The 12,439-nt window shown below is 40.3% G+C and overlaps 1 protein-coding gene across 1 annotated transcript in view; it reads right to left on the minus strand.

The window, feature by feature from the left end:
• CCDC67 (coiled-coil domain containing 67) overlaps nt 1-12,439 on the minus strand; it is a 75,738-nt gene that overhangs the window by 54,507 nt on the left and 8,792 nt on the right. The window contains exons 2-3 of the mRNA XM_006771940.2: nt 4,667-4,838; nt 3,253-3,348 (exon numbers count right to left, since the gene is read on the minus strand). Coding sequence (XP_006772003.1) covers nt 3,253-3,348; nt 4,667-4,838 — 268 coding nt within the window. The remainder of the gene's footprint in view (nt 1-3,252; nt 3,349-4,666; nt 4,839-12,439) is intronic.

Genomic DNA, 12,439 nt, shown 5'->3' on the forward strand with positions numbered 1-12,439 from the left:
CTCTTTGCCTTTTAGTTTTCAGAATTTTGGCTATGATGTGTTCTTTTGGTGTACGTGTCTTTGGGTTTATCATGTTTCACTAAGCTTCTTGAGTCTGTAAGTTTACATCTTTTGCCAAGTTTTGAAACTTTTCAGCCATTGCTTCATTGAATACTTTCTCATTCTACCCTGCCCTCATTTCCTGGGACTCTGATGACACAGATCTTCAGTCTTTTCGTATAGTACTACATGTTCTGGAGGTTAATTTTCTGTTAATCTGTTTTCTCTCTGTTGTTCAGATGGGTAGTTTCTATTTTGCTGTTTTCCAATGATTATTTTCTCTATCCTCTCCGTTCTGCTTGTAAGCCCATCCATTGACTTTTTTTTTTAGTTTGGTTATTGTATTTTTTCAGTTACAAAATTTATAATTGGTTGTTCCTTATAGTTTTACTTATTTGCTAAAACTTTCTACTTTATCATTTGTTTCAAGTATGTTTGTAACTTGCTCATTGAAGCTTTTTTATACTAGCTGCTTTAAAATCCTTGTCAGATAATTCTAACATCTGTTTTCGCATGTAGGTGTCTTGTTACTGCTTCTCACATGGCCTTCAGGGATACTGTAGTGAGGTTAGGTAGCCTTGTTACCACAGAGGGGTGGTGAGCAACCTGACTCCTCATTAGGCTTCCCCATACCACTCCCGAGAGGAGGAGGAGGCATGCGTCATTACCGGCAGATGAGCATAGGAATCTAGGCTCTCACATGGTCTCCACAGACACTATGGGTTGGGTGGTGGTGGGGGGAATGGCTTTGTTAATGCCCAGTGGTAATGAAATTCCTGGCTCTTCAGTCCATCTTCTTTGATACCTCCCAGGCAGGGGAAGGTCTGGGCTGGGCTAGTCTGTCTACTGAGTCTCTGCTGGTGGGATGGGTTTGGGGTTGTAGTCTCTTTTCTGGTGTGTTTGGCTGCAGTAATCATGTTTAATCTTGTGAGGCTATCTTTTCATTGGTCTTTTGGCTGAAGAGAGAAGTCTATCTTTGGGGCTCTTTTTGTTTGTTTGTGCCCACTGCAGTGTCTAGGTTGCTGGCTTCTCTGTTACTCAGTCTGGGACATAAGAGGAAAATAGAGATCCCAGGGAACTCACTCTCATGTTGTTCCTTGGGTCCCATGGTCCTAATTGTCTCTTCTCTTTACCTCTCGGAGTCTCCTTATACTGTTATAAATAATGTCCAGGGTTTCTAGTTGCATTTAACAGGGCAGATAGGGAAAAGTAAATCTCCTCCAGGTTTATAGAAGTGGAAATCTCAAAAAAATTTATATATATAACAATTTTATTATGGTTAGAAGGAAAAGAAAATATCCCCTTGGAAAAAAAAGCAATTTCTACAAGAAAGCTTTGGCAGAGTTGAGCTATTCGAGGCAGAGTGCAGTAAAGTGTATCCTTAATGTATTTTAGAAAAATGAAATTGTAAATAAACCAGGAATTTCAAAGAAGGAAGCAGTAGAGTAAGCTAGCAAGAACAAAAGCATGTTTGCCACAAGACAGCACTTTCTGGTTAAAAATGACATATTACTAGCTATTATACAAACCAAGTCAGTACAGAGTACTTTCTTCTGTTTGTCTTTTTATTTCCTCCCCTCTTTCTTTCTCTTCTGTTCGCCCTCCCCAATTCTCTTCTTTCCGTTCTTTTAACCAGAGAAGAAAAGAGAAGCAAAAACAGCAGTGGGAGCAGGTGGTTCAACAATAACGTAATGCTTCCAAAGTGTGTTCTTTGAAACACCTGTTGACGGTGTTTACCTTGTAATACTGTGCTACAGCATTAGCAGGCTTGGGTTTAAAAATAAAAAGGGTTCCATGGTCAGATATGCTCGGAAGATGATGGATTTGAAAGGCTACATGCATGTGTTCAAAGCAGGACTTCTCACAGCATCTAATATGCTAATATGCACTGTGACTATCCAGGAGCAGAGGAGTAGACATTTTCTACACCCTCAGTATTAGCCTTTCACAGGACAAATTTCTGTGAAATTGCAATGAAGATATTTGTTGTTTAGCCAGCAGCCAAGCAAAGCATCACGTGTCTAGGATTCATATACTAAATGATTGTTCAATACCTGTAAACAAGGCCCCAAACATTTTAACAACAGGCTTTAAAAAAACATGCAAGAAATTAAAGATTTGGCAAGCATGACTGAACTAGTGAAATATAATATAGAGATCATGCTCAACTTGTATCTATATATTTTCAAACTTATTCCAGATCAGTTATTGTGATTTCATATTTATGTTGCAATTTTAGAGCTTTATCTTTATAGAAAATGCAAGGTTGATTCACAATAAGTGTTAAATGTTTAGTTTTAGCAAGGAAAAACCATGTTTCATAATTCAAGCTACCACCTAGTGGCAGCTATTTAAATTGCAGGCAAAATGTCTAAGATTGATAAGATCATATCTATGACATGACATCAAATGTTTCCTATTCCAATATTTATGGCTGGTAACCTCCCTTAAAAGGGTACTTAAGGAAGAGCATTAGCTACTTTGGGCTCCTTTAACTATATTATCATTTATGAAATCTTTGCACTCCAAAAAATGTTGGTTGTAAAATACAATTTCATGATCAAAGCATATTTTCCATTGATTCATTTATGAAGTAAGCAAGGATGTATCATCTACTAGCCCAGAGATGCTCAGATGATTATCACCTGATGTGTTATCTTGGTTGGGGAGAGAGACTGTTCTACGGCCCAGTGGAGATATGGGATAAATCGGAAGAAAGCAGTATCCCTCTCATCAAGTGTGCAGAGCCCTATCATTTCTGAAACAGCCTCCCAGTAACAAAGTAATAAAACCCAGTTTTGTTCTGTCAACGATCTACTTCATAATAGCAAATGTGCACATTTTAAACTGCCGTAGAAAAAAAGGACTTCCCTATGAGGGAGTAATGACTCCAAAATACTAATTTAGTTTTTATAGTTGTTGTTCACATAGCTATTTATTATATAATTAACCAACAAGCCACTTGACAAACAGAATGCTATTAGTCTAGCAGTGTGCTAACAGTTAACGAGAAGATACAGAGCGGACAATCTAGTAAAAGACAAAATCAATGCATCTACAGCAGCGGAAGACAGGGCCCAACATATAACCTCCAGTTAAAATATGAGAACTTTTGCTTGCACTTAAAACAATCCATTTTAATAAAGTCAACACAACTTTTGAGGTCAAAACATATATCAAAATGTGTGATATTCAATGAACGAGTCTCCTTACTTGAGCTTTTAGGGTTTGCAGTTGTCCTTCATAATTCTGTGTCATTGCTAAGTTACATTTTTCCAGACTGTCCAACTTCTGTCTAAGTAATCCCACCTGCATTGAGAATAAAATTTAATTTTGCTTTTACTAAATTTTGCCTGACGAAGTTAAAAAATGTGCAAAAGAGAGGTACAATTCAAATAAAACTGCTGTCCCAGACCAAGCATAAATATTTGTACTAAAGTGCTTAAAATAGCCATTAATAATTAAATTCACAAAAAAAAACATTGCTGGCACTATTCCACGGGGCACAATCGGGACAGTACGGTCTGGATGTTTGGCAGAAGACCCTCATCACCTCGCGTTTCATATTAAGGTGTGGGATTTACTTTGCACAGTCTTCTTGGCGGGCTTACGTTATCGGTACGCGGGCAGAAGCCCTACCGGCACTCTTCAGCTCTTCCTTTAAGCCCCGCTGCCTTCCGTGGGAGCTCTGCTTTGGCAGGACGATGGAATAATCCTTACATTTTTATAAGAACTAACATATGAAAAAAATGTCCGACAGGATTTGGCTTACAGAGTTTGTCTACTTGAAAGCAGGGGAGGCATCTGTTTACACATCTGTGCCAGTACAGGTGTGGCAGCGAGAGAATAGCCCTCGCACAGGTACCGTGAAGGGAAACGGGAGCGGGTAACTCAGTCAACTACACCCAACAATGACATCGCTAGCTGTGCCAGAAACCAAATTCAGGGAGAGGCCTCTACAGGGAGGAAAGTGGCTGCTGAACACATCGACCATATTTGATTAGTAAACATTTCTCTTCTGCCTCGTCCCAAAGAAAGATTCACAGACACGGAAGTCCACCTTAGGTAAAGCATGTGGCTTTCCTGAACTCCTCTGCAGGCCTGAGCGCATCACACATTCTGCTACAGCCTAAGCGGCCTCCCAGGGGCTGAGGGATCGCCTCTTGTGTGGGTGCCAGGCACACACACACACACACACACACACATCCTTCACCAAACTCTTGACATTCCACTTCTTTTAGGACATATTTTTCTAGTGGATTAGAAAGTGCAAATGCTCTTGAACTCTGCCCTCCAAGGACCCAGCTTTGACAACCATGTTTCTACAGCAGCAAAAGCACTGACATGTTACCTTGCCAGCGATATTTATTGCACGCACGTACTGAATGCTTACTTTCCTAGATGGCATTGATACTATATTTCTGTCTGCATCAGCACATTTTTATGGGTTTAGGCTCTGTCACTTATTTTGATAGAACACATTTAGCACATTATGACAGGATTTTGAGCAATAATTGCTATTGCTGATGCTGCATAAAAACGATGTGTAATGAAAAATAGTCTGATAGACTAAGTACTATTTATAATAGTCTGAGAATTAATGTTTATTAATACAAACATTCAGTACCTCTTGACCCTTCTGATCCAAGCAAGTCTGTGCATTTGCCAACTCTTGATCCCGAAGATCTAACCTTGTCTCCAAAGCTCGCATCTTCCTCTCCCAGTCCAATTTCTTGTTGCTGACCATGATGTCAATTTGTTCCATTAATTCCTGAAGCTCAGCCTCACAAGGAGAAGCTCTGCCAATTATAGAAAAGTAAAATACATTTTTAAAAAGCTAAATGTGAGCTTAAGAAAAAATTATTACCTGGCTCTGAATAAATCACTAGTTCTTCAAATTGTTAAATTATGTAAGTAGGAATAAGCCTGAAAGCTAGAGGTGTTTTTTTGTTTGTTTGTTTTGCTTTGTTTTGTTAATCCTTACCTAAGGATATTTTTCCATTGACTTTTTTAGAGAGAATGGAAGGGAGGGAGGGGGGGGAGGGAGAGAGAGAAAGAAACATTGATGTGGATGTGAGACACACACATTGACACATCGACTGGTTGCTGGGGATGGAACCTAGAACCCAGGAACATGCCCTTGACTGGGAATCTAACCCGCATTGTGTGGTCATGTCAGAAATAAGTTTGCAATAAAAGTCAGCTCAATAAATAAATAAATAAATAAATAAATAGCATTTTTAGAGCATACAAATTCTAAGGAAAATTCTCATTATGAAAAGTGGTTCCATGTTCTTGCATGTGAATATCCATGTACCTATGTACATCATAGCTTGAGGTTTGACAGCAGGCAGACTGGGACTTCAGTTGTGCCTGTCAGGGGCAGAAGAGCAAGCCCAGTCAAGGCAGGGCCAGGTTCAAGGGTACTGCCTGGTTCCAGGGCCGCTGCTCCAGGAGGGGAACTTGGTGTGATCTGGTTAATGTCAGTTTGGAAGGAATCTGATCAGGCAGGTGTGGGCAAAGGAATGGGAGTCTTTACACAATGGGGATACTGTTAGTCAGAGGTGGCAGTATCTCGGGTCTCTGAGGGTCTGCTGTGTTTGAAACAAAACCCTTGGTAATAACTACAATTATGGAGACTGAGAGTTGGTGAGAAGAGAGGTTGCTGGGTGCTTCCGGGCCGGGTTCTCCTTCGGAGAAGCTGAAGCATAGCCCAGCCAGCACACACTTGTCCGTGTTAGAAAAGCAAGTTATTTCGCATCCATTCAATGCTGGTGATGGGCTTCTGATATATTTGTGTAGCTGGGGAAAGTCAGGCGGAGAGGCAGGTGCAAACTGACATTTCCTCCATTTGATTTCACCAAATCAGAATTTTAGGGTAATTAAGGATCATTTAGCATTTTGAAAATACGGAGGCCCAGTGAGGTCAAAATCACACATAAATTAGCGGCAGAGCCAGAAATGGATTGTAGGCAGCTGCTTCCCATGTTAAGCCCCTTCCTGCATTCCACACAGGAAAAGACGTGGTGGTGTTTTTAATAAGAACTTGCTTGAAGTATATAATGCAAATTAGCTCCATTGCAATAGGGTTAGAACAGGTATTAGAACCCAGAGAACTCAGAATTTCTGGAGTTGCTTTCTAAAATACCCAGAGTCAACCCAGACAAGGGATGTCCCTTTGAATGCTTATTCAACAGCAGAGAGGTTTCAAATACAAAGTGCCAGCCTTAGCATTCCTGGGATAAGGCCCAAAGACTTAAGTTTTACTTAAAACCTAAAACAAATTCGAGGAAAGGAAGTACTAGTTCCTCTATAAAAAAAAAAAATAGAAAAAAAGGAATAGTTTTCACACCATTTTCTTTTACATAACAACATGTATCAGCCTTTACTGTAAATACACTTTGCTTATTTTTTCTGCTAGTATAAGCTCTGAAAAGAAAGGACTATATCAGTCTGTTTATCACTATCCCACCAGAACTCAGCCCAGTGCCCCAGCATGTAATGGATGCTCATTGCAAAATGAACAAATGAGTTCTTTTCATCACTATCTTATTTTAAACTATTTTAATTGATTTCAGAGAGGAAGGGAGAGGGACAGAGAGATAGAAACATCAATGATGAGTGAGAACCATTGACCAGCTGCCTTCTGTACACCCCCTGGCTGAGCCCACAACCAGGGCATGTGCCCAGACCAGGAATGGAACTGAGACTTCCTGGTTCATAGGCCGATGCTCAACCACTGAAATGCAGCATGCTAATGGAACTAAAATATAGGCCCAAAGAAAGTATGGCATAATGTAAGTTTCTCAATCAATATTGTTAAATGAATGAATGTTTTGTTCTCTGGTTAAGACTATGCTATGTTGCCCTAACTGGTTTGGCTCAATGGATAGAGCGTTGGCCTGTGGACTGAAAGGTCCCAGGTTCTATTCTGGTCAAGGGCATGTATATACCTTGGTTGTGGGCACATCCCTAGTTGGGGGTGTGCAGGAGGCAGCTGATGGATGTTTCTCTCTCATCGATGTTTCTAACTCTCTATCCCTCTCCCTTCCTCTCTGTAAAAAATTAATAAAATATATTTTAAAAAAAGACTATGCTATGTAAAAGTTAGAATAGTATACTCACTCTTGGGGTGAAAGGACTTTTACAACCATCTAGTCCAACTACCCACACAATGTCTGCATATCTTCTACAAACGTTTCTTAAGAGAATCATCTATCATACCCCACTGATCAGATTCAGCAGGTCTAGGACAGAGCCCAAGATATCGAGTGATTCTAGTGCATGTTAAGGTTTGTGATCCGTTTTGCAGTAGCACTGCCACAAGATCATCCAGCCTACATCTGAATTCTTCCTTTAGCAGATAACCACTGACTGAGATCGTGTCCAGGTGAGTTTTTAAAAGTTATTTCCTGTACTAAAGAACTCTTTCATCCACTGGTCCTAATGCGATCCATCGGGACTCTTCAATATAGTCAAACTTAGAGTGCTTGAATAACACAGTTATCAGTATGATGAATACAGTTACCAGTGTACCTCCAGGTTCTCCTGCATCTTCTCTCCTCGGTGCTCCATATCAGAGGCTGAACATACAGACAATGGCCAGAACACATGACAACAGACTCAGACCCATAATCTCTACTGCAATGGTCCTAGAATGGTCAGGACTTGGTCAATGACTGACAGCTTCCTTAATTTTTGCCCCTACTTCCAAATCAGGACCAACTGGAGAAAGCCAAATATGCTTCCCAAATCAATCATGTAAGATGCCCCACTCTCACATCTGGCCTCCAGGTTCTCTGTGCCAGCAGCCTCCAATCGGAGCAAACCTGAAGCTTTTTGTTCACCATAGAGCTTTTCTGTTCTCCTGCCTGCCTTTGAGTCTCTGCCAAATGCAAGTGATGGTGGCTGACTCCCTTTCTGTAATAAGCGCTGAATTAAATGGCTTCATGTGTTCTCATTTTGGTGGTCTTTGTTTATTCCCTTCAATTGCCCATAAGATTTTTTTCCTCTACCACTCACTATCTAGCATACTGCCTGGAAAATACTAGATGCTTAATATACATGAGTTAAATGAGTGAAAGAATGAATGACTACAGTAAGACTTTCAGACTCTTCATAACTCCCAGTTACTCTCCTCTGAGTATGTTCCCGTTTGCCGATTTCCTCCTTGAAATATGCCACTCAGAACTTTCTGTATGATCTAAGCATGATCTAAGCAGCTTGGAGAGGGACTCTCACATCCTTTGTTTTAGGTGCCATATATTTTTATTCAAGCAGATAAAGATCAGTTTGAATTGGGGAGGGGAGAAGGGCAAAGCATACTTTTCAAGGTGCTTTTATCCTTGTCTAAACACTTCATTTCTTTGCCATACATACTATGAGTAAAGCCGCCTAGTCACTATCTTGTGCTTGTTTAGTTATGGGGGGGTGCACAAGGGAAGGGCTTTATATTTTCCTTATTAAAATTTAGCTTGATAGTTTCAGCCTCTCAGTGTGGCTCATCATGACTGGTTCTTTAATGAAGCAAATATTCATTAAGTGGCTGCAGTCCACTGTGTGAGGAACTGGGAAGAGAGAGGCAGAAGATCAACGGCCTGTGGGTAGACACCTACAAGGCAGGCAGGAACAATGAGAGATGGATGAATAGGAAGGGAATAGAAAGGCAGGTACTAAATTCAGACTTGGATGGTAGGCTATCACAGCAGCTTTCCTAAATGAGGTAACATCTGAGCTTACATTTTGAGATCCTGTTTCTGTCAGATTATATTCACTATATCTCCCAGTTTGTGTCAGCTGCCCATTTGATAAACATTACTTGTTTTATATATACATGCGTTTTTCATACAAGTGATTGTACAATGCCATGAAGGAAGAGATGGAGGACAGAGCCTATGGCATTCCACTACCACGCCCTTCAGGTGACAGTGATCCACTGATTATGCCTTTCCTTATAATCAGATGCAAATCCACTTAATTAACCTTACAATTCCACCTCCCCCCATAAAAATGTCATGAAAAGCTCTGCAACATATGATGCCAGAGCCCCAGTACAGCTCTTTCTGTGAGTTCCCTGGTGCACAGCATATGAACCTGTGAACCAAGGAGGGTCTAGTGTGCTGTGGGCAGGTGTGTGCCTGCTGCATCCAGCGGCCACTGCTTCCTCGCTGGGGGCTCATAAACCACTGATAATCTCTTCCAGAGTCTTAACTAAGATTCCTTTTTACATCAAACTCATTTCGGGGTCAAATTTAATATCTCCTTTAAACATTCAATTGTCCCATCTTCTTGTATACCTGTCTCTCCTCAGTTTTTAGAAATAATTAATAGCAGCAGCTGTCTCAGTAGCATCAATATTTGCTCCCAAATCTAGTGAAATATAAAATAAAACACAAAGGGCTTAGTTTAGCCCCCTTCTCAGATATGGGCACTAACATTATTTCTATTTTCATTTGTTCCTTTAGTCAAATGCTAACCCTATGCTAATTATTTTCCTGCACTTCCTCTCATGGATTCTCACAACATCCCATCAAATACCTTATTATTCCAACTTTAGAAGAGTTGATTGAGGAGCTAAAAATTAAAAGAAATCCTCTGAATCTCTCAGCTCTGGAGACTGGGTGGATTGTGTCTAATACATTATGCTAAGACACACACACCATGGCTCTTATTATTTTGGGGGTTTGTGTCTAACACACTACAATAAAACACACACACCACAGCCCTCACTACTTATTGGGTTTATCCTTGGGAGCAGTAATCAAGAGAAGGATCCAGGTCAGGCCAGAGGTCTAAATGCCTTAAACCAGAGGGGAAGGGGCACACTGAGACTTGTAGCATGATAACCAGTCTGGTGAGCCTAGAGTCAAAATATCACGATATCAACTTTGGAGACAAAGAGAGGGCAAAATAGAAAGCTGATGTTTTAATGGAGGTAGTAGTGGCGAGTCTGTGGGAAGGGGCAGGGGAATGGAATGTGGAGAGAGTCATGCCTAGTGAAAAGGCGGGGTAAGATACATGGGCCTATGTGTCAGGCCAGAGGTCTGTAACATAATGGGCTTACATGCAGCTTCCTATAAGGCAAACCTTCGTCAGACAGGTAGCTCTGGTGACCATAGAACCTGCTATTGAAACCAGGACAATTTTGAAATTGAAAAGGGCGCTTGTAGTAATCATGCCAGCAAAACAGGTGTAAACAGTGATTGTTCTGGGGAAGCTGGGATGTAGGTCAGCCTACCCGTCACCAATCTGGAAAGTAGAAGTGGATTAAAGGTCTATAAAAAATAAAAAAGTGAGTTCAGTTGGGAACATGAGAGATGTCTGAGTAGAAATGGATCTTCAGCTGAGGAAGAGAAGAGGAGGATTAAAGGACAAATGTGGAAGTGAGCATAGAGGAAGGGGAAGGAGTGAGGAGGGGAAGCATAGAGAAAAGAGTAAGAGGAGACCATTTCATGGGACATGGAAGAGTTTAAGAAAATGAGTTTCCAAAAGGCTGATGAGCAATCATATTAGGGCTTAACTTTTTCAAAACAGTTTAATGAAATTCATTCTCAAATGTTTGCATGTACATTTGTCTGAGTTATATTATTCTCCATTTAGCTGTACTAGTAAGTGTAGTTTAACTTTTCTGCGGTGGCTCACACACCCTGTGCTGCACATCAAATGCTGTATCACACGAGAAACGCGAACAGAGCCCAGTGGGAGAGACTCCAGGAGGAGCCCAGAACCACTTCCGCAGACACGTCTGTGACGTCAGCCTGCCCTTTAGTCATTTGCCTCCTGAAACAGTACAGTGAAAGTTATTACTTTTTGACTTTTAGGTCATAGTTTCATGGTTGCCCTTGTTCAAAATTAATTACAGAATTATAGCTAAAAGTGGCTCTTCCTCAAACACTTTTCTTGTTGTCCAAAAAATGTTATTTACTTCATGTTAGTGTTTGCTCTCTTAGCAACATTACAACTCCTATTTTTACTGCCTATTTGAGATGGTGGCTCATATTCAGACCATTCTTCTCTCTCATTTGCAATAACCTTAATGTTGGGGTGTGGAGGAGATATAAATCCCACTACTTCACAAACCAAGCTTCAATGTACTTACAAAGGCCTCATTCTAAAGCCTTCATCATAATCTTCAAAGGAAGATTTTTATAGAAATAAAATGCAATGTGATAGCTTCCAAGCCTCTATCAATACCTTATTATAATTCTAGACACATACAAATTTAAAATTTCCTTTTTCATGTTCTGAAAAGAATGGAAGATCTGTTAAAATACCTACATTACAGGTAAACTTTTTCTAAAATAACTATCACATCCTAAGTAACATCTTGGTTCACAGATTGAATGAGGTGAGAAGACAGTGAAATACTAGCAGGCACTAACCTTCTTTCTTCAGGGTTATTTTTATAATTATCTAGAAGCATAAGTAACTTCACTATCCTTGTAAACATATATCTGAAATATTTCACATTACTACATAAAAAGATATGATACAATTAATAACAAACAAATGTTTATCTACACATGCATTAGGTTGGATTCTATAAGCCAATTGCTAGGACAACTAAAATTCCCTCTTTCCAAAAGGTCTATATGATGAGAGACTGCAGTGTTAGTGCATGTGAGGATAGTCATTTTACCATTTTCTATTTAAAACTAGAGCCAGTTATTTCACTGGATCCTTACAGCAAAAAATTAGGCAAACATTGATAAAATCTGTTCTTCCAATGCTAGAAAACTAAGAAATATACTGTTTCCTGGATATTGGAAATTTCTAATGAACCTTCTGATGCCAGCCTGTTCTGATAACTTCCAAATCTGTACCTTATCCTTATCTCCTATGTGGCTAGTTGCCCACCCAACATTCATCCTTCCTCCCATACTAATGGAGCTCAGATGTTATTCAGAGTGGAATTGTGTCCAGTTAAAAACACAACTACATTTCTCAGTCTCCTCTGGGGCTAGGCCTGGCCATGGAACAAAATCTGGCCTGTGAAATATGATGGAAGTTGTTGTGAAGCTATTTAAAAGAGGGACACAGCAGCTGCTGTTAGTGTCCTACACATTCCTCACACTCACCACTTCAAGGCACTCAGCCTGGTATCTAGTGGACAGCTTAATTAGTCTCTCAAAGGAATCTTTCCCTGCCTTTCCTTCCCTCCCCGTTCCCCTCCCTGCCTCCCTTTCTCCCTTACCCCCTCCTTCCCCACTTCCCAATCTTCCCACTCCCTTCCTTCCTAGTTTCCTTTTTCCTTTTCAAAATCACTCATTGATTTTCTATAATCACTAAGCACTGTGCTACCATTGCAGGATCTACCTTCAAAGCTGTATTTTACCCCAGGTCTACTTCACCTTTCTTCTTCAGAGGCACAAGAAATTAGAACTCGTCAAATTTAATTACT

The sequence above is a fragment of the Myotis davidii genome, unplaced genomic scaffold, assembly GCF_000327345.1.
Source record: "Myotis davidii unplaced genomic scaffold, ASM32734v1 scaffold345, whole genome shotgun sequence".
In the NCBI taxonomy this organism is placed as follows: domain Eukaryota; kingdom Metazoa; phylum Chordata; class Mammalia; order Chiroptera; family Vespertilionidae; genus Myotis; species Myotis davidii.